This window comes from Equus quagga, chromosome 5 (genome assembly GCF_021613505.1).
Source record: "Equus quagga isolate Etosha38 chromosome 5, UCLA_HA_Equagga_1.0, whole genome shotgun sequence".
Taxonomy (NCBI): domain Eukaryota; kingdom Metazoa; phylum Chordata; class Mammalia; order Perissodactyla; family Equidae; genus Equus; species Equus quagga.
Window position 1 is genome coordinate 48,489,252 of NC_060271.1, and position 20,343 is coordinate 48,509,594.

The 20,343-nt window shown below is 64.1% G+C and overlaps 2 protein-coding genes across 2 annotated transcripts; one reads left to right on the plus strand and one right to left on the minus strand.

The window, feature by feature from the left end:
* The first annotated feature begins 1,456 nt into the window (after positions 1-1,456).
* C1QTNF12 (C1q and TNF related 12) lies at positions 1,457-6,436 on the plus strand. The gene is made up of 8 exons (XM_046660204.1): positions 1,457-1,802; positions 4,040-4,156; positions 4,237-4,348; positions 4,464-4,615; positions 5,203-5,311; positions 5,579-5,669; positions 5,901-5,979; positions 6,208-6,436. Exons 1-8 carry the CDS (start codon positions 1,635-1,637, stop codon positions 6,304-6,306), a joined length of 927 nt encoding a protein of 308 aa, XP_046516160.1. The 5' UTR covers positions 1,457-1,634; the 3' UTR covers positions 6,307-6,436.
* Positions 6,437-18,497: 12,061 nt separating this feature from the next.
* Positions 18,498-20,341, minus strand: B3GALT6 (beta-1,3-galactosyltransferase 6; the record flags this gene model as incomplete). Its single annotated transcript, XM_046661791.1, has 1 exon — positions 18,498-20,341. A coding segment is annotated over one exon (846 nt), but the record flags the coding sequence as incomplete, so codon positions are not given.
* Positions 20,342-20,343: the final 2 nt, after the last annotated feature.

The window sequence follows — 20,343 nt, forward strand, 5'->3', positions numbered from 1 at the left end:
CTTCAGCGTGGCCCTCCTTGGGATGCAGGCATCGGGAGCTGGCTCACCATCACACACCAGGGAGCTGAGGTGGCTTCACCAGATCCACCAGGATTCAGCAGAAACAGCCGCTGTTGTCCCTGGAGGTGACCTCTGCCTGAACTAGGAGGAAGACGGGTGTCCTGTGTGGACACTCATATCTTCCCTGTCCAGCTTGTCTTGGGCGGCTCTGCCTGTAGCTGCTGCCTCTGGGCAAGGCCTAGGGCTGAGGTCTCCTGCGTGGCTGGCTCCATCATTCCTGGTGGACATCTGGGAATTGGGGAGGGTCTGGAGGGCTCTTCCTTGCTTCCCCCGGCACCAGTGTACCCCGCTTTCCTTGAGGCTGGACAGCAAGCAGTGGTTCTGACTGTCCTCAGCCTTGGTCCACGCCAGCCAGGGGCCGGCTGGCAATGGGGTTCCCCAGCATGCCTGTAGGGCCTGTTAACTTGACCTGGCCCCAGCCGTCCTGCTGCCTGCAGCCTGGAGGTAGTTAAGAAAGGACCCCAAGTCTCCTTGGGGACCTGCCCACTGTTGCTCAGGTCCAGCTGGAAGGAAACCTTGTGCTCACTCTCCTGGGGCCGATGGCTGTAGAGTGAACCTGCTCATCTGGCAATGCACAGCCACCTGGGGGCTCACCCTTGTGCTGACCTTTGAGGGGATGGACCTGGGACTCCCTTTCCCCTTCTGGCTCAGGACTGTGGGAACCCAGGGGCCCAACTTGGGGAGGGCAGCTCCTCAGGCAGTGAGGGTTGGCCCTATGCCCCAATAAGAGGAGGGGGCAGGACTCCGGAGCAGCCTTGGCCGCCTGCCACGCCTTTGCTCAGAGGCCAGCCAGCCCCTCCCCTGCTGGCCACACTTACCCCAGTGAAGAAGCAGCACCTGTGGTCACCCAGGCTGGGGGCCCCAGGGGGTCAGTTGTCCTGTTTCCTGGGTCCTGCCAGACGTGTGGGCACCAGCAGGACCCTGGGGCAGGGCCAGAAGAACCTGGGAGAGCTGAGTGGGGTGGTCCTAGGAAGGGGCTGAGGCAGCTGTGAGCCCCTGATGGACAGTGTCCCCCCTCACCCTGGGAGCTCCCTGGCACCACCCTGGAGGGGCTGAGTGCTGGAGAAGGATTGAGGGATCCTCGTAGCGGTTCCCAGGTTCCGGGAAGGGAAGGGGGTGGGGCTGTTTCCAAGGACCTGGGGGCCTGGGGAGGCGCAGCCCCTCGGGCAGCACAGCGCCGGCTCCTCAGTAGAAGCCGGGCGAACCGTGGTCAGTGGGGTACCGCCCCGTGCGCGTCCCCGACGGCCTGCGCGCCCGGCCGACGGCCCCCGCCTGCAAGCCCTCCCCCGTGGAGCCCGCGGCTCTGGGGAGGGGGAGGGTTTATCTGGCGGCGGCGCGGGCGGCCAGAGCACTGCGCGCCGAGGCCGGCGAACCAGCGGGGACAGAGCGTGTCCCGTCCGCCCGTCGTGCCGCCGCCCCGCTCGCCTGCGCAGACATGCACCGGCCAGGCGTCCCCCGAGTCCACGTCCCCGCGCAAGGGCCCTGAGTGCCGGCTGTGCCACCGCCCCCATGAGCGCGCCTGGGTGCCCCTGCTTGCAGCGCTGAGCTGCCTAGGTCCGGAGCCGCCGGACGCCATGCGCTGGGCCTGGGCCGCGGCCCTGGCCCTCCTCTGGCCGCAGCTCGTGCTCCTCGGGGGCGTCGGGGCTCGACGGGAGTCCAAGAGGCCGCGGCAGCCGGGCCAGCGCACCGAGTCCCCGAACGCCACCGTGTCCAACAGCGAGGGGCTGCCGGCCTCCCCCAAGGTACGTTTGGGTCAGGCGCACGTGGGCTTCCCGGGTCGCCATCCTTCTCCCTGCCTGCTCTGCCCTGCCGTGCTCTCCATGTCCCCTGCCGTGTCTAGGTGGGGTGAGGCTTGGGGCACATCAGCAGCAGCTGGGTAGGAAGCAGCCTTGGCACTCCCCATCCCCTCCATCCCCCACCCTCGACCTGGGATGGGGTTGGGGGAGGGAAGGGGCTCCCCAGCCAGGCTAGTTTAAAGCCCACTGTGTCCGGAAAACCTGCAGCCATTCGATGTAATTGCTAATTCCGGAGGGGTCGAGGAAGCTTGGGCAGCTTGCTTCACACTGCCCTGCAGACCCCCTGCTGGCTCCCTGGCTGCCCCACAACTCCATGAGTAGACTGGACCCTGTGCTTCCTGGAGCACCTTGCCCTGACCCCTCAGTGGGCAGCTAGCACCTCCTGTGGTCTCTGGCACGGGATGTGCTCCCGTGCTTGGAGTCCCTTCAGCCCCAGCCTGCCCCCAGGGTTCCCTCTGAGACAGGAGACCCCTGCACCCACCTCAGCCCTGAGCCTCCACCCTCTTGGGCTGAGGATCTGCTGAGGGGTCTTGGAGCTGACCCTAGAAGTGCACGCCTGGTGGCTTCTTGCAGCTGCTGACCTAGGGGCCTCAGGACTAGGAGGGGAGCAGCAGTTGCTGGGGCAGGCCCCCTGCCAGCCCTCACGCCTTTGATCCTGGCCTCCTGCCTCCCAAGGGCGTCTCCGTGGCGGCCAGCCCGGCTGCTCTCGGCCCACGCGGCCCCATTGGAGCCTGAGGCCCCGTTTTCCAGAGGGGAAGGCTGAGGAGAGGGAGTCCTTGGTCCCAGCCAGCCATAGAAGAGTGAGCTGCCTGCGGGTTCCGGGGCCAGCCGAGAGGGTCTTGACCAATCCCAGCCATTTACCCGGGGAGGGGTCCTTGGTGGTTGTTCCCTGCCCTGCCCGGCCCCCCTGCCCAGGGCTGCCCTCTAGAGCAAGGGCAGGGTGCAGTCTGAGGACAGGCAGGCGGACCTCCATCCCAGGAGGGGCTGTGTGACACATGCCCCAGGACGGCCCTCCCCGGACGTTGGGACCCCTGCTCTTCCTGCCAGGGGTGGGCTCATCCTCCACCTGTCTGCTCCCACAGCCCTTGTCCCCAGATGCCAGTGATGCACTTGGGCCTCCAGGACCCCTGAGTTCCTCAAGTGTGATTAGGGTCATTGGCAGCCAGGGGAACAGGTAGATGGCAGATGTGCGAGGCATCAGGAGACTGACTCCTCCCACCCCCCCAGGATAGAGGACTGTCTGGTCCACTGGGAAGGAGCCCTGGCCTTCCCTGGTCAGGAGGCTGTGCCTGCCCCGGGAGCTCAGATCTCGCTGTGTTTGGGGCTCAGGGCCAACCACTGGAGTGGACCCTGGGCCAGGACCCTTTGGCCTGCCCTGCCTGGGACGGCTCTCTGGGAGCGGCCAGGGCTCTGCTGGCCTCATGACAGTGGTTCTCTCCCAGCCAGGCCACATCTGCTATGCTCTGCCCATTTTATGGGCTTCCTGTTTGAGCCCAGCACAGACTTCGTCAGAGACGGCCAGCTCCCTCCCGGCCCACACCTCTTACTTAGCACCATGTCTCCTCTGACTGGAACTGGGGGTGTTCCAGCCTCTCCTGCCTGCCTGGTACAGAACCTGGGCTTAGGAGGGAGTGGCTGGAGGGCTGAGGGGCACAGTTGAGGCAGCTCTGCCCTGCCCCTCCCGGTCCTTGCTCCAACAGCAAGGTGGGCCGGCTGCTGTGGCCTGGGTCCGAACCTGAGGAGCGGGGCTGGCCAGAGTGCCGAGGCCGCCAGCGCACACACCTGGTTCCCAGCACAGAGCAGGGCCTGTGCCCGCCCCAACCTCGCCTGGTGTCACTCTGGAAACGCTCCTGCCCCGCACCGCCAGTCTCAGCCAGGGCCAAGCCCTGTCTGGACATGTGGGGCTGGCTCGTGCATGCAGGTGTGCCCATCCGTGTGGGAACAGGGTGCCACAGAAGGGGACATGGTTGCGATGACACAGAACCAGAGCCCACGAGGGCCCAAGCCCTGGGCCACCTGTCATCTTGGTTTGAATCCTCCGGTGGTGGCCCACGGTGCCCTGTTGGCATCTTCCTTTTATCTGCCCAGTGTTGCCCAAGGCTCCCTGCTCTCCACAGGGGCAACTGGGCAGGACCCACTGGGCCTGGAGGTCAGCCCACTAGCCCTGTCCCTTGGCCCTTCAGCTCCCTGAGGCCTTGGGGCCTGAGTTCTCAGATGCCCACATGACGTGGCTGAACTTTGTCCGGCGGCCGGATGATGGGGTCTCAAAGAAACGATGCCGAGGCCAGAACAAAAAGTTGGTGAGCCCCCAGGTCTGAGCCCAGGGCAGGGGCGGTTGTGGCTCCCCCCGGGATCTTTACTTTCTCCTGCCTCCTTCCAGCGAGGCCTCTCCGGCCCCCCAGGGCCTCCTGGGCCCCCTGGCCCCCCAGGCCCCCCCGGTGCGGAAATCACTCAGGAGGCCCTGCTGAGGGAGTTTCAGGAGATGCTGAAAGGTGAGGCACCTTCACGGCCCCCCGCTCCTCTGGGAGGCTCAAGAGGGTCCCACCTGGGCCCAGGAGGTGACCCCACACTGACCCCAAGCTGCTGCTTCTGCCTGTGTCCCCACAGAAGCCACCGAGCGTCGGTTCTCGGGGCTTCTGGGCCCGTTGCTACCCGAGGGGACAGGCGAGCGGCTGGTGGCTGAGGGCTTCCACTGCCGGCTGAAGGGCCCCATGCGGGTGGACAAGAAGACTCTGGTAGAGCTGCATGACTTCCAGGCTGTGAGTGGATGTGGGGGGTGGGCCTGGCAGGTTGCTGAGGGGCCTGGCAAGCCCTGTCATCTTGGGAGCATCTGCTGCAGGTCCTCACATACTTAATGGGGTCCAGCTGCGGGGCAAGGTGCTGGGTTGGCCCCCTACAAGTGAGCAGGCCCATAGCCGCCATGGGATGGCCACGCGGCACACGCAGAGCACGGCCCACAGCCACTGTGGGACGACCACGCAGCACATGCAAAGCAGGGCCCACAGCCACCACGGGATGGCCACGTGGCACACGTGCAGTGGGACCCAGGGCAGCCTGGGTCAGGGTGGGAGGTCTTGTGTGCGCCAAGGCTTCGGGTGGTGTCCAGAGTGGCCAGGAAGCAGGGATACCCTCCCCTGTGGGGGCTCTCGGGGCCTTACCCACCCCTTGGGGCCTAAAGCCTGTGCCCGGAGGTCCAGGGATGCAGACACATGGGTCATCCCATTGTCCTGCCCACCAGGGCCTACTTGGGGTTGGGGGCTGTTGGTTGCAGCCTCCTCCCCCAGACTGGGTGTGCAAGATGAGGGTCGAGGCCCTGGAGCCTGGGGTTCACCTGCTGTCCCTCCAGCCTACAGCCCAGGGCGCCTTCCTGCGGGGGTCCGGCCTGAGCCTCGCCTCGGGCCGGTTTACAGCCCCAGTGAGCGCCATTTTCCAGTTCTCTGCCAGCCTGCATGTAGGTGAGTGGGGCTGGGCCAGGGTGTGTGTGGTGGGGTGGGAGCTCGCTCTCCTAGGTAGGCACCCAACCTTGCAGGCCCTGGGCCTGGGTCCTGCTGTAGAGGTGCCCCCTGCTCCAACCCTGGCTCCCACTGGGGACCTGGACAGGGCCTCACGCCACCCTCCTCAGCCCACAGCCACTCCTGGGCCTGAAGCCCCCAGCCCCTGCCTCTGCCCCTCTCTGCCCCATCCTCCCCAAGGGCTGCTGCAGACCTGGTGTGTCTCTGCAGACCACAGGGAGCTGCAGGGCAGGGGTCAGCTGCGGGCCCGGGACACAGTGCGGGCACTCATCTGCATCGAGTCCCTGTGCCATCGCCACGCGTGAGTGGGCTCTCCTGGGCCACCCTGGCACCGGAGGGTCACAGGAGGCATCTTGAGGGGGCAAGGGTGGGTGCCTGAGCATGGACCATCCTGCCCATGGAGAGGGGAGGGGCTGCCCCATGCACAGAGGCCTGCAGTGGGCACTGGGGTGGGTCATGGGGTCTCTGGGCACCGGGGTCCTGCCCACAGGCCAGCTGTGCCCTCACCCTTGCCCTGCGGTGCCGTGTCCAGGTCCCTGGAGGCCATCTCAGGCCTAGAGAGCAATGGCAGGGTCTTCACGGTGCACGTGCAGGGGCTGCTGGAGCTGCAGGTGAGGCAGGAGGGGTGGCAGGGCAGGAGGGGTCCTGGGCCTCCAAGCCTCCACCTGGATGCTGCCCAGCCCGTCAAGTGGACGGACGTCAGCTATGTGGCCACTCAGGACCCCTGGGCCCTGCATGGCCTGGGGCAGGTGCCGCCTGATGGGGCTGGGGCACCATCGCTCCATGAGCTCCCCTTGGGCAGGCCTGTGGGGGGTGACATTCACTGTGAGTGTCTGCAGGCTGGACAGTACACCTCCGTCTTCGTGGACAATGGCTCCGGGGCGGCCCTCACCGTCCAGAGCAGCTCCAGCTTCTCTGGCCTGCTCCTGGGCATGTGAGGGCACCAGCCAGAGCTGAGAGGAGCTGCTGTGAAGAGGACTCTGTGAGGCTGTGGAGGGGCTGCCCGGCCCCCACTCCGCCCCGACCTTTGTTATCTGTGGTCACAGCAATAAAGAGCCCCCAGCCCTCCCTGTTGCCTGGTCATTGCATCATCTTCGTGGAGGTGGAGTTGAGGGCAGGGGCCGGAAGTGCAGCTGTGGAGGGACATGTGGCCTTAGGACTCGCTTTTCAGGCTGCTGGGGTTGGGGGGGTCAGGTGAGTGGGCTTTGTTTTGGACATGGATGTCCTGGCCAAGCGTCCTGGCAGCATGGGTGCAGCCCCTTCAGCCCCTGTGCCGGCTGAATACAAGGACAGATGTCCATCCAGGTCCCTGCTCAGCCCTGCCCACAGCCTGGGGCTGCCCCTCTGCTCACCTGGGGCCTGTCCAGGTTTGGAGGGCAGCAGCCTGGACACCCACGGGGCCAGGGGCCCAGATCTGTGCAGCCTGGGGAGCTAGAAGCCCCAGAGATTGGTGAGCGGACTGTGGCCAGATGCCATGTGCTGTGCACGTCTAGGGTGCAGAGGACATGGTGGTGGGCCCTCGGGAGGGCCTTGCCTGTGGGGCAGGCATGTGGAGCAGACGTGGGCAAGCCACGCACAGGACTGCACACACGTGCAGGCTGCCAGCAGTGTGTGGGAACCGGAGGGCATCCCGGCCTCCCAGGAGTGCCGAGGCACACGTGCCTGTGGGGCTGGGGGAAGGTTGTCCAGGCCCAGGCTGGCAGGCACCTTGCTCTCACCTCCTTCCCCTTGGCAGCTGCCCCATCAGGCGGGTAAACTCCTCACCCCGAAGACGGGGTCAGAACTGCCCCAGAAGGGCGGCCAAGGCTGTGCCTGCAGGTCCTGCGGATTTGGGGCCCCCTTCCCTGCCCCCATTTTGGCTCCAGGAAACCAGACCAAAGAATGTAAATTGTTCTTAGGCTGTCTGGGCCTCTGCAGAGCTGCTGAGATACCATCGCTGGTTGGCACCCGGGTCCTCGGCAGGCGGCCCCAGCCAGAGCCCCGGCCCCTGACCCCTCCGCAGACGCGGGGGGTGGGGTGGGACCTGGCTCTGCAGCAGCAGGGCCCCGAGATCCTGTTTCCAAGGCTGATCAAGGAAGGGTCCCCTTCATCCTGCAGGTGGGGTCTGCCTGCAGGCTCAGGGGCAGGGGTAGGAGGTGGGGCAAGTGGAGGCTGGCGCCTGAGGGCCATTACCCGGCCCCTCTCCCGGCCCCTGACCCGCCTGAGGGGCCATAGGTGGACCCTCCCTGCAGCTGCTGGGTAATGAGGCAGGAGAGCGCTGGTGCCGGGTGGGCGCCGGTCCATGTGGTGGGCGTGGCCGCCGCTGACCTGTCCCCACCTCTCTCGCTGGTCCCCCCAGAGTGGCGTCAGGGGCTGGGGGAGGTCTGTGCTTCCCAGTGGCTAAAGGCGCCGGCCAGGTCCGGGGGCTGTTCAGGCAGCCTGTGAGGGTGGGGCGTGGGTGCTGCACTGGGGTCCCCGAGAAGGCTGGGAAAGGAGGGGCAAGCAGAAGAGGTGGAGGCTTGGGAAGGCGTCACTGGCCCCGCTTCCATTGCAGAGGTCCAGTGTGGGGCCCCCTGGGGCCCCGGTCCAGAGTTCCAGCTTAGTTTGGCTGTAGGCTGCCCAAGGCACAGTTGGTAAGGATGCTGAGGGATGATGGTCAGCACCCAGCCAGACCCTCTCTGCAGTGCCTGGGGCCCCACTGCATCCCGGGGCCTTCCTGACAGTCCTGACACCAGTCAGTCTCCCCAACCCCGCCTGGCCCAGGAGGGGCGGGTCCCACCTGCTCATCCAGAGCTGGTGAAGGGGCTGTGATGACAGAGGTGGAGACCCAGACCCAGAGGTCAGGGCCCAGGGCCCCTCAGGGAGCGACAGATGGGAGACGAGGAGATGAGGAGATGAGAGATGAGGAGAGGAAGGAGCTGGGCCAGCCCGTGGGGCTCACGGTGGGCAGGTGGGCAAGTGGCCAGGGCTGGGGAGGGCCTGCATCCCGGCGCCCGACTCCACCTGCCTCCTGGTCTGTCTTGTATTCCTTCATTTCTGCCCCCTAATCGTAGGTCATTAGCCACTTAGCTGGAATTACCCTGGAATGTGCTGTCTCCAGCTGAGCCCCCAGGGCTGGGGGTGCAGGAGAAAGGAGTGGGGGGGAGCCTGTCGGCGGCGGAGGCTGCTGTAGGAGGGTCCAAGGGCATGAGCTTGGGTGGCCCAGGGTTTAGGCCCCAGGCCCAGACTGGCTCTCAAGGACACAGGCTGGCCCCTCAGTGTTGCCAAGGGGCTAGTGCAAATGAGGCCCCAAAGGCCCCACCCTGGACCCAGCTGCATCTCCCTCAGTCCCACCATGCTCTGGAGCCTGACCCAAACCGTGGTGTTTATAAAGAACCCCAGGGCCTTGGGAGGCATCTGGAGCCCCCAAGCGGCCCTGGCCCTGTGGTCACACCCACTCAGCCTGAGTAGGGTGTCCTGCGGTGGGCTGCACACCAGGCGGGACTGCTGTTCAGAGCAGGGGCTTCCTGGGGTCCCTGGGGTGGCAGAGCCTGGGAGGTGGGGCTCTTTTCCTTGCCTGGCCTCTCTGGTTCTGGAACTGGGCTTTGGGGTGGTCCAAGCGTCTGGCTAGGGCCAGAGCCAGAATGGCCAGCACGGGCCTGGACAGCCTTGGGTTGACCCCTGACCTTGAGCCCTGCCCTGTAGCAGCAGGAGGTGCCGGGCTGACCTTGGTGACCCCGGCTAGGGCTCACTTCCCAGAACCTCCATCTGACTCTGCCGCCTGCTAGCTGGGGCTGGGGGACCTGCTGTTCTGGGGGCTCCTGGGACACGATATATTCCTCCTGCACCCCCTGCCCCGTGCTTCCCAAGCCCTGGCCTTGGGGCCGCAGCCTGGCTGCACCTGACCGGCCCCTCCAGGACCCAAGGCCTGCCTTGGGGCGCTGAGGGTGGCGTGTCTCCGCGTTGGGTCAGAGGCTGCTCCCCCAGCGGCCTTGGCGTGTGTCCAGTTAGAGTGCAGACAGGGTGTGGGCGTCCGGCTGGGGAGTCCTCCCCGGGTGGGAGAAGCCACCAGCTCAGCAGCTGGGGGCCACCTGGCTCTGCTCACCGTGGTCCCCTCTGGGGGCTGTGAGATGGGACAGGGTAGGGGCGAGGCTTGCAGAGGAGGGCCGCCCGCTTGGCCTGGGCCTGGGGTATGTGGCGGTGTGTGCACCTTGGGGTGTGGCTGAGACAGACTGGCCCTTGGTGGCAGGGCCTTTGGGTCTGAGTTCGCCCCCCTCAGGTTGGGCCTGGACTGAGAGGGGGTCTACCCTAAGGGCCCCATGGTCTGCCTGTCCCCAGCTGGGCCCCTCCCTGCCCACCTGGGAGGTTCTCACACCCGGACCAGATGTCCTGACTCCTGTGACCTCGGCCAAGGACCAGAGTGGCCTGGGGGCCTGGGAAGCCTCGGGGGGAAGTGTCTGCGCTCCTCTCTCAGTCTGCATGTACCTGGGCACCCTGTGCTGACCCCATGCTGACTCTGCATGTCCTCGGGTGGCTGATGGTGTGTCTGACTCTGGTGTGGCCAGCTGCATGCGTGCTCCTGGCATGTGTGTGACGTGTGTCCCCTCTGTCTCTGCTCTGAGACCAGGGGTTTCTTTGCTGAGCTGGAATCACTGGGGCCCTCAGGAGCAAAACACAGGGCAGGTGGCTGGAGTCACCGGCTGGCCAGTTGCCGAGCTTAAGAGCAGCCGTGGTCAGGGTCCTTGGCGTGAGGGAGACCCGCTGGTGTTGGTCCAACCAGGGAGCCTGTTATGCTGGACGGTTGGGCTGGTGGCCACAAAACTGCTGGACCTCGGGGTGGGGAAGTGCTGCTGCCTGCGGCCTTGAGCTGGACTCTGACAGCCGTTGACTCTGCATGATGGGGCAAAGGAGAGGGGTCCCAGCCCCTGTCCTGGGGCCAAAGCTGCCTGGGGGACAGAAGGGAGCCTTGTCTCGTCTGAGGCCTCTAACCTGTGCACAGAGCGCTCACCTAGGCCCAGGCTGTGGCCAGGAGGTCCTCACAAGACTGGAGCTAGGGGCACGGGGGTGCTGCGTCCTGGGGCCTTTGCTCACTGACCGGGCTTGGCCAGTGTGCCCTCTGGGCTGAGTTCAGGCTGCTCCGAGCTCTGCATGACCTCAGGGCCCTGCCGCAGGGTCAATGAGGTGCTGGATCTCCAGCTCCGGGCACCTGAGCTGACCCAGGAACTGAGGCCTCCAGCAGCCTGGGGTCTCCCGAAGCTGGCCCCTGGAGCCGGGTTGAGGCGGGCTGGGAGTCAGGAACACACCCCTGACCTGTGCCTGTGCCTGTGCTGCCATCGGCATGTCTGCCCGCCTGCATGTCTGATGCCAGAGTGGGGCTCGGGGACAAAGGGCCTTTGTTCAGGAGGGTTTGGGGTGCAGCTCCCTGCTCTGGGGCAGTGACTCATGGGTTCCTCTGCTGTGATAACATCAGTTTTGCAACAGCCGGTGTGTCACACACACCCAGGGCGGTGGCGAGGGCAGGAGGCACCCCCACCTGTGCCCGCGGTCCCTCCAGGCTACTCTGTTGGAACCTGGGTGTGTGCGGGAGTGGCCGCGAGAACAGGAGTAAACAGGAAGGGGCGTCGCAGAGCCAAGTCAGACTCCACCGCTGAAGTGAACTCTTGAGAAGCAGCCCCTCAGCCCCCCTGCAGTCCCCGGCCCACCTCCTGGCTGGAACCCAGCCCCCTGCTGCAGCCCCGCAGCCACCCCGCTGCAGCAGTGCCCATACCAGGCTCTGTGGGAGGCCCTCATGGCAGGCTGCACCCAGGCCAGACTGGAGGAGGCACTTCCCGGCAACCGCTGTGGAGGCTGCCTGGTGGCTCTTCGGGGGCCAGAGAGCAGGGTGGGGGCCTGTCTGGGGACTTGGTCGGAGGGCTGGACATTTGAGCCTGGCTCTGGCCACCCACCGGTCACTCCCTGTGCGGGGTGAGGTGGGCGTCTGTGGCAGGGGGCAGGGGCCCCTCGGGGCTGCTGAGACCCTCAGACGCCACCAGATGGAGGGGCGGGCTGGTTTCCTTCTCCTCGGGTCACCAGGCTGGGTCAGGCCCTGGGTCAGCAGAAGGCGGGAGCTGGACAAGGGCCTCCCTGGGCTCCTGTCCCGCTGGCCCGGCCATGGAGGCTCAGTGTTTACTCTGGAGGATGGAGCCGACCACTGTCTGGGCTCCCACAGCCACACTCTGCAGCCCTGGCTTCTCCCCAGCCTCCAGCACCACCCAGTGCCACAACTAGCCGAGCCCTGCCTGCGGGGCCAGGCTGGCCGGCAGCCAGGGCCCTGGGGCCACGTGCAGACAAAGTGCAGGGACCTGGGGCCAGGGTGATGGGGGCACCTGGGCGGAGGCCTCTCTGGACACTACCTGTGCAAGTGGGCTCAGGTGTGTGTGGGGAGGGCCCCTGACCATCCTGCCGAGTGGCCAGCCCAGCGGCTGCCCCTTGCTGACCTCCCTACCCCCAGTGCCCAGGCCTCCAGGTCCGGTTGCCCACCCAGCTACCAGAGCCCCCCTTCCCAGGTCGGGGGTGTGTGCTCTGGGGTAGCATTCATCTCCAGGCTCAAGTGGAGACCCCTCTATGGAGACCCTTGACCCTCATCACTTCCTGGGCTCTCATTGCAAGATGGCCCAGGGCAGCCCTCAAGTCAGTGTCAAGGGGGAGGCACTCACCCCCACCCTTAGCTTCTGCCAAGGCTGGGTCTCCTGGGAGCAGCTTGGGCAGACTTACCCCTCCTGAGGCTCAATTCTCCTTCCAGGACCTCACCAGTCTTTGGGCAAGGACCCCAGGCACCTGCTTGTGCCCAGACTCAGGGTCACACCTCTGCCCACTCTTCTGACCTGGGCGACTGAGGTGGGCATCCAGAGTAGGGCCACACAACTCTGGGACCTCCCAGAGCGGGTCCTCCTGGCCCAGGGCTGAGGGTTCCTGGGGTGCTGCCCCAGCCTCACAGGAACTGCTAATCTTCCCTGATTTCCCTCATTTCCCATGTCCCGTTCCCGGGGCCCTTGTGGGTCCAGGAGACAGCCAGGCGCGAAGAGGGTCCCTGCTGCATCGATGGAGAACCCCCTGGCTTTGCCCACCTCGGTCATCGGCCTTCTCTGTGACTCCTGCAGACCAAGGCGCTGGTCAGAGTGAGGTGCTTGAGCTGCAGTCCATGGGTCACCCACTGAGGCTGTGTTGTAGGTCTTGCTGGGTGCTGAGGCCAGAGTGGAGGCCTGAGGCTGGCCAGGAGGCAGACAGCAGAGGCCCACTCGGGTGGGCCTGGGTGTCTCCCCCACCAACCCCGGGCCCTCTCCTCTCTCAGCTCCCACTCTCTTCCCCCTGCCAGCCCTCCTTGGGCCACTTAACTACGTGCCACCTCCAAACAGACCTCAGGTGGGGGAGGCTCAGTGTCCTTGGGAGGAAGGGGCGGGATGGGCTTTCAAAGACACCAGCAGAAGAGGGTCCTGGGGCATGCTGGGGGCAGGGGCACGTGCAGCCCCAGGATGCAGGGTGTGATGGGTTGTTCAGTTTGCTTTGGGTGATCTCTGAAGTGGTCAACGCAGTAAGGTGGTGGTGGTGGGGGGGGGGGGGGACCTGGGGGGTGGGGGGGCCGGGGGGGGGGGGGGGGGGGGGACTTCTGCAGGGGGGTTGGGGGGCGGGAGGGGGGGGGTGGGGGGGGTGGGGAGCCAGCAGCACCATCCACAAACGGGTGGGGTCGGGAAGAGCTGGGATGGGGGCTGAGTGCCCAAGAAAGACAGTTGTGGGGGGTGGAGGGAGAAGAGGGAGGAGCTGGGGGGAAGCTGGGGGGCAGTGGAGAGAAGATGCGCATTTCTACAGGAGCAGACGGAAGGGGAGGCATGAGGGGTCCCCAAGCTGGCAGTGAGCCCACCCTGGCCCTGAAGAAAGGGGGGTGGGTGCCCACAGAGGCCAGACGACAGGTGAAGGTGACAAGGCTTTGGGGAGGGTCCTCTGGGTGGGGCTGGGAGGGGACCTCCAGGGAGACCACGGGGTCTCAGAACAAGCAGCCCCACAGAGGTTGGACTGCGACCCCATGGGAGCCCCATGTTTGCTCCGAGGCCAGGACTGGGGGGATGGACAGATGGGCAGCAGTGGTGTCAGGACAGACACGGGGGCCCTTTCACCCGCTCCCTGGACTCAACGTGAGAGAGATGTCAGCTCAACCCAGAGCATGCTTATTAGGAAGAAAATCAACACAAGCCCCTGGAACAGGGTGCAGGCATCAAGGAACAAATTTGAGGTCACTCTCTTCACTGGGCTGCCCGCGCCCCAGGCAGGCTCTCCATGGTTCTTCTGGAGGCCCTGGGCACCTGGCCTGCCTTAGGTCTGTTTGTGGCCAGCTGTCATGTGCTCCCTGGGGCCCCAGACGGCGAAAGTCAGTGGCCTTACCGTGTGGACAGAGTGCCTGGGGCAGGTGGGGCCCGAGGGAGGAGTGCTGGCCGCCCTGGTCAGACCCTGTGGATTCTAGACTGAGACGGAGCCAGGGAGAGATGGTGACCCAGACAGCGGGGATGTGAGCCAGGCCTGATGATAGAAGGAGGGTGGGGGCTGGGCAGCACCGTGGGCTGTGGAAACGCCTGGATGCGTGGCCTGCCTGGGACAGCAGGGTCTGTGCTCAGCCTTGGGAGGCAGAGAAGAAGGTTGGGTGCAGCCAGTGGCTGAGGGGCCTGTGATGCACAGCGAGTACCCCCAGAGCTGGGAGGAGCCGAGTGAAGGTGGGCACTGGGAGCTGTGCAAGACTCCTCAGGCTGCGGGAGCAAAGAGCAATAAACGGGGGTTCAAGGCAACAAGTTTACCCTCACAGTTCCGGAGGCCAGGAGCTGAGATGGAGGGCTGGGCAGGGTTGTGCTGCTGAGACCTGGGTGAGCCCTCCTGTCCCTTCCCAGCCTCCGGGGGCAGCCATACGTCTCTTGCCTGGCGGCCATGTCACTCCAACCTCTGCTTCCGTCGCCACGTGGCCTTCTCCTCTGTGGGTCCCTGTCCCCTCTTCTTAGAAGGACAGCAGTAACGTTGGAGTATGGCCCATTCAAACGACTCATCTTGCCTCAAGGACGTCTGTGGGGATCCTGTTTCCTACTAAGGCCACATGCACGTGTCCTGGGGATGAGGACTTCAGCACATCTTTTTGGGGGCACAGTTCAACTCACAGCAGGGCCCTCAGATTGTGACCACAGCACGGCCCCCACCAGGTGGGTGGGCGGAGGGAGACCTTGACAAAGTTCTGGGGGATGGTGGACAGGTCCCAGGAGGACCCAGACACAAGCAGCACTTTGCATCCAGTGGCTGCAACCGAGGAGACCGGGGCAGCCACCCAGGCCCGTCTGGAGGGACCCAAGGTTGGCCCCGAGCCTGAGCCACAGCTTCAGGGCCTGGCAGCCCTGCCTCCCGGCTCATGTCTCCCCAGAGGATGGGCCCAGCAGGCGGACAGGTGAGAGGCTCCTGGCTCCTGGGCTGATCTGACTCCTGGGCCGTGCGCTGGGCAGGGAGGGCAAGGGTGTGGCACAGGCCTGGGGACAGCCAGGTACACAGGTGAAAGGCAGGGACAGCGAGAGACCACGAGGCAGCAGTCAGCAGGTGATGTGGATGGGCCGCCCCAAGAAGGTGACTTCAAGTGAATAAAGGGACAGTGGAGGCCCGAGGCAGGGGACACGTGCCAGATGGCCAGCAAGTGAGCCTGATGTGGAGGGCAAAGGAGGCTGCAGCCAGGAGCAGGGGAGCGGGGCCTGAGGGTGGGGAGGTGATTGGGGGACAGGCAGCAGGCCTGAGAAGGGCTGTGAGCACAGGTGTGATGGCTCAGGCTGCTGGGTGCCCTGCTCACCCCTCCTGCTCTCAGCGCCAGGCTGGGCTGGTCCTGGGTCCCCTGCAGCTCATTGCTCCATGGCTTGGTTGGGGGTGGGGAAGCGGGGGCAGAGGCAGATCCACTGCCCCACCCTGACGATGTCACCAACTTGGGGGCCTCTTGATGGCCTTCTCTCTCCCTCCATGGATGCAGCAGGGTGCTATGGCCACAGCTCAGTGCTCAGAGAAACAGACCCCCCCAGCCATTGAAACTGGAGGGGTCTTTGAATCTGAACGTTTCTATTTTTATCATGTGCACACGGAAGCCCAGAGGCCAGAGGACCTTCCCAAGGTCAGAACTTACTGGCTAAACCTAGTATACACAGCAACATTGGGAGGCAGAGGAGCGAAAACCCTACCCCCTGTTTGAGGGGGATCAGGGGCTGGCCCCTTGTGTACAGGGACAAGAGGGGCAGCCAGTGGGCTGGCTCCTCCCCAGTTCTGAGCTGCACACCAGCCTGTGCTACAGGGCCTGGAAAGGCCTGGAAGCCCCCAGCGTGTGAGGGTGGGGCACGCCTCCTCCAGGCTCACTTGAGGCAGTGAGGTCTCACTCCCTTCTGTCCCATGGTCTCCAGCAGGTGCATGTCCTGGCAAACCCCCAAACTGTGGCCCGCAGGTTCTCCCCAGCCCCTAGCTTGTCCCTGGTCCTTCTTGGGTCTTGCCAACTCTGCCACACCAAGCGGACCCCAGCTTTGGGGGTGGAGGGGGCCAGGAGGGTGGTGGGGAGGTCTTGGCTCAGACCTGGGGTGGGGGTGGGGGACGACAGGACAATGGCAGGTGCAGCACTGGCCCCCCGCAGGAGCCATGCACCCTGCCCTCGGCACACGTGTGTGGTGAACATTCCCCCTCCTGGTGCTGGGCCATCCTGGGTCCCAGGTTCCTATTTTATTAGAATTAGTGACGTGATATATACTTTTAAATTGAACTTTCTGAGATAACTGTAAATTCACATGCGGTTGTGAGAAACAGTACAGGGAAATTGTGTACCCCTCTCCCAGGCTCCCCCAATGGTAGAGTCTCGAAAAACTGTAGGATGACATCACCACCGGGAAACCAACATTCAGGCTTCAGGCAAGATCCTGAGTTCCCACCCACTTGAGTACCCACCTCACTTCCCTTCCCGCTCCTCCTGGACCAGCAGCACTCATCTGTCCTCTGTCTCTACAACTCTGTCGTCCAAGGACGTCACAGAAACGGAAGCAGCATGTAATATTTTGGGACTGGCTTTTCTTGCTCAGCATCATTCTCTGGAGATTCATCCTGGCTGCTGAGGGTGTTTTTGAAGTTCCTCGTTTTCTAGCTCTGGGACCTTGGCCAGGGCACCGTCTCTTGTGCCTCAGTCTCCTCCAGTTGTTGGAAAACGAAGGGGCTGTTTCCAGGGCCGAGGCAGGCGGCTGGCACATCATCCTGGTTCTCCAACAGCCTGCCTTCTCTCTCCACGAGGCCGTGGTGGGGGAGGGGCAGGACCAAGGCCCCCGGAGAGGGCCCTGCACAGGGTAGCTGTGCACCTCTCAGATGAGGCCTGCTGCCCACGCCCAGGCCTGCCCGGGCGCCCCGCTCGGGGGTCTGATGGCCATGTATGGAGACACCACTCGGTTGGAGAAGAGTTGGTTGTTCTGTCTCCTAAATTCCCTCATAAAAGCCGGTTTGGTGGCCCGACTTCCCCATCTCTCAGGGCCTGCAGTCTCCTGGTCCTGGGCTCCCCCCACAGTCTACAGGGTGCATGTGTGCCCACGTGGTGCTGGGCAGGGATCTGGGGGTCCAGCCCTCGGCTTCAATCCCGGCTCTGCCACTGGCCACTCAGCAGGTCGCCCGGTCTCTCTGAGCACCTTCTCGTCTGAAACAGAGATGTGCACACAACTCATCTGATGATCTCAAGGCTCAGAAGAGACGTCCCAGTTCAAAAATGGTTGGCAAGAGGAATCAGCATTCCTGGGGAACCTGTCCCCCCACTGGTGGGCACGGCCCTGCTGGGTCCACCCTGGTGTCCCCAAACTGGGGTCGTCTCATGAATCCACGTCCTGTGAACAAGACATTCGCAGGGGCAGTCAGGCCTGGCAGGGCGGTCAGAAAGCTCACACTCACCTTGTAACCAGAGCTGTGTCAGATCTCCAGACCTCCCTGGACCAGCTCCCACCTTCCAAAGGTGGTACAATTGCATTTAGGCTACCCACCACAAGACCAGCCCCTTCTTTCCAGGCTGAGACCCCAAGTTCCAGTCTTCAAACAAGAATAACCCAAACCTGGTGCTGCGGACCGACTGTGTCCCCCAAATTCAGACTGAAGCCCTGACCCCCAGTGTGACAGTATTCGGAGGCAAGGCCTTCAGGAGGAATTAGGGTTAGAGGAGGTGGTGAGGGTGGGGCCCGGCGATGGGATCAGGGTGCTTGTAAGAAGACACCACAGAGCTCGCTCTGAACTTAGGCCAGCTCTGGGCCACGAGGACACAGAGGGAAATGCGGCCGTCTACACACCAGGAGACCTCACAGAACCTGCCCCTGCTGCCACCCCGAGCTCACTTCCAACCTCCAGAACCGTGGGAAACAGGGCGGCTGCAGAAGCTGCCAGCCTGTGGGATTTCGTTGTGGTGTCTGAGCTGACACCTGCTCTAACGCCCACAGCCTGAGACGCAAAAGAATGGCAATGAGAACACAAGCCAGAGCTTTGTCCCTGCTCACACCGCCCTGAAGTGGGCTAGGGAGACCGCGGGGGGCAGCCCGTTGCGCAGAAAGAAGAGCCGGGTCAGACCCCAGATAAAGACGTGCGGTCTCCACACGGACTGCTGGCTGCGAGGCTCGCGGTTGTCCTGGAGCCACTTCTGCTACCTCTGCAGTCACCGTGGCTCTCACCCCACGTCTAACAGGGAAGAAAGGAAACCCTGACCTTCTGAGGAATGTTAGAGGCGATTGGTCAGGGGTGCACACGCGTGCTTTCTGTCTCCAAAATGACACGCCAAGCCAGCAAAGCGTGTTTTCTTAAGACAGAATTTGGGAAGCCTCATCAACACTTCCAAGGGTTCCGATTCCTGGAACTCGAGCCCAGAGTCAAAAGTAACAGGCGCACGTGTGACAAACACTTGCCCCGCGTCGCCTCGAGGAAGCCTTAAAAGGGAAGTCTCTTCAGAGAGAAACAGTGCAACCGACTTAGGCGTGAACTGAAAGAAGTGGAAGTTTTGAAGCCCTCCCACGTTCCAGCACACATGCAGCAGCGGGTCTACCACTCTGGCTGTAAAAACAGATTAAGCCACAAATTCCAAGTTCTGATAGAAAAGTCTTCTCTTAAATAATTTAAAAACTACTGAGACTCACACAGTCCCACAAATTTACAACAATTATAAATAAATCACAGGCAACTGCTGAATTACATTTACCACAAATTCACTCTAGGGCCACACACAGACCAAAATGCCTACAAGTAGTTAACATAAAACACAGTTAAGTCTTAGACTTGACACATGACAAATGACGCCCACCTGAGACGCGAAAAAATGGAACCTAACTAAACAAAGGAACAGTAATTTTGAGAAAAGCCGTTGGATTGCAAGACAGATGGCCTGCGGCACGCCAGGGCCTGCAGGTCAGTTTACAGCAGCCACAGCTCTCGGCGCAGGGAGACTTCCCAAGTGGACGGTCAGCACGGCAGACGTGGGATGTGACACAGTCCCCACCCCAGATGAAGTCAGGATTCTTTTGGGTCCGATTCTACAAGTGTCTGTGAGCTCCAGCCTCTTGCTCCTTGCCCCCACCTTGGAACAGGACAGCAAGTGGACAGGCCGGGGTGGCTGCAAGCCCCTGCAGACTTGGGAGGCTCTGCCTGCCATCACCCCAAAGCTGGGCATGTTGCCAGTACAGGCAAACGAAGGCTGAAATCCAGACAGGACATTTCTACCTGGCCATGATGCATTGCCATGGCAAGCCCCAGGGGTCTCCCAGGCTCAAAAGAAGATGCTCTTGAGTGAGCCCACATGTATGGCCACTGAGGTGCACAGCTCTGGACCCAGACTGGAGCTGGGACCCAGGATTTGGCCACTGCCACTTGGCATCTGCCCAAAAGCTCCACCAGTCACTGGACAAACCAGATCCCTTCCAGGGCTGGATTCATCCCAGATAACTACCTGGAACCTGTCGGCTTTGCCAGTGGAACGCCAGTAGGAGGCTACCTCAGCTGGCGCCCCACAGGCCCCCAAGTGACTCTCACTGCAGCGGCCACCTCCCGAGGCGTCTGTCCTGGCCTCTCCTCCAGCGCCGACGTGCGGTGCGCAGAGCAGCTGCGGTGCCCTCGGAGCCCCGGGTGAGGGGGCTGCGCTCAAGGGATGCCCTCCTTCCTCTGGCAGCACTGAGAGGGCGGCGCGGACCAGTCGTAGACGTAGGAGAGACGCAGCTGCACCTCCTGCTTGCACAGGCGGCCCTCGCGCGTCAGCGTCTGGTGCTTCTCCAGCATGTCCTGCAGGCTCTGCTTGTGCGTCACCAGGTACTGGTTGCTGCAGCCGCGGGACTTGTACTCGGTGTCGAAGCGCGGGTCGTGCTCGCGCTGCACGTCCACTGGTGCGAGCCAGGCGCCCAGCGACACGTCCTCGCTGTGCCACGCGCGCAGATACTCGCGGCTGATGCGCAGGTAGTGCACCAGGTCGGCCGAAAGCACGTAGCCGCCCCCCAGCGCGTAGGGCAAGTAGTAGTCGCACAGCTGCCAGGCGGCCTCGCGCCAGCGGCCCCCGGGCTTGACGCGCCCGCGGCCCGAGAAAAAGCCCCAGTAGAGGCGGCGGCGGTGCGCGGGGTCGCGGGCACGCAGCTCGGCCACCAGCGCGTCCAGCCGTGCGAACGAGTCGTCGTCCGCCTTGAGCACGAACTCGAAGGCCACGTGCTCGTCCAGCCAGGCCAGCATGGCCAGCACCTTGGCCGTAAGGTTCTCGTAGGCATCGCGCAGCGCGGGCAGCAGCAGCAGGTCGCCGTGCCGTGCCTGCTCGCGCTCCAGGGCGCGCCGCTCCTCGGCGCCCAGGCCGTCAGTGCCCACGGCGAAGCGCGCCCACACGTCGCCCGGGCCGCCGCGCCGCGCCGCCGCCAGCCACGTGCCGCGGACCACGCTGCGCCGCTCGGCCGCCCGCGGTGCGCTGTCCACCAGCACGGCCAGGAAGGCGGCGGCGCGCGCGGGCCCGG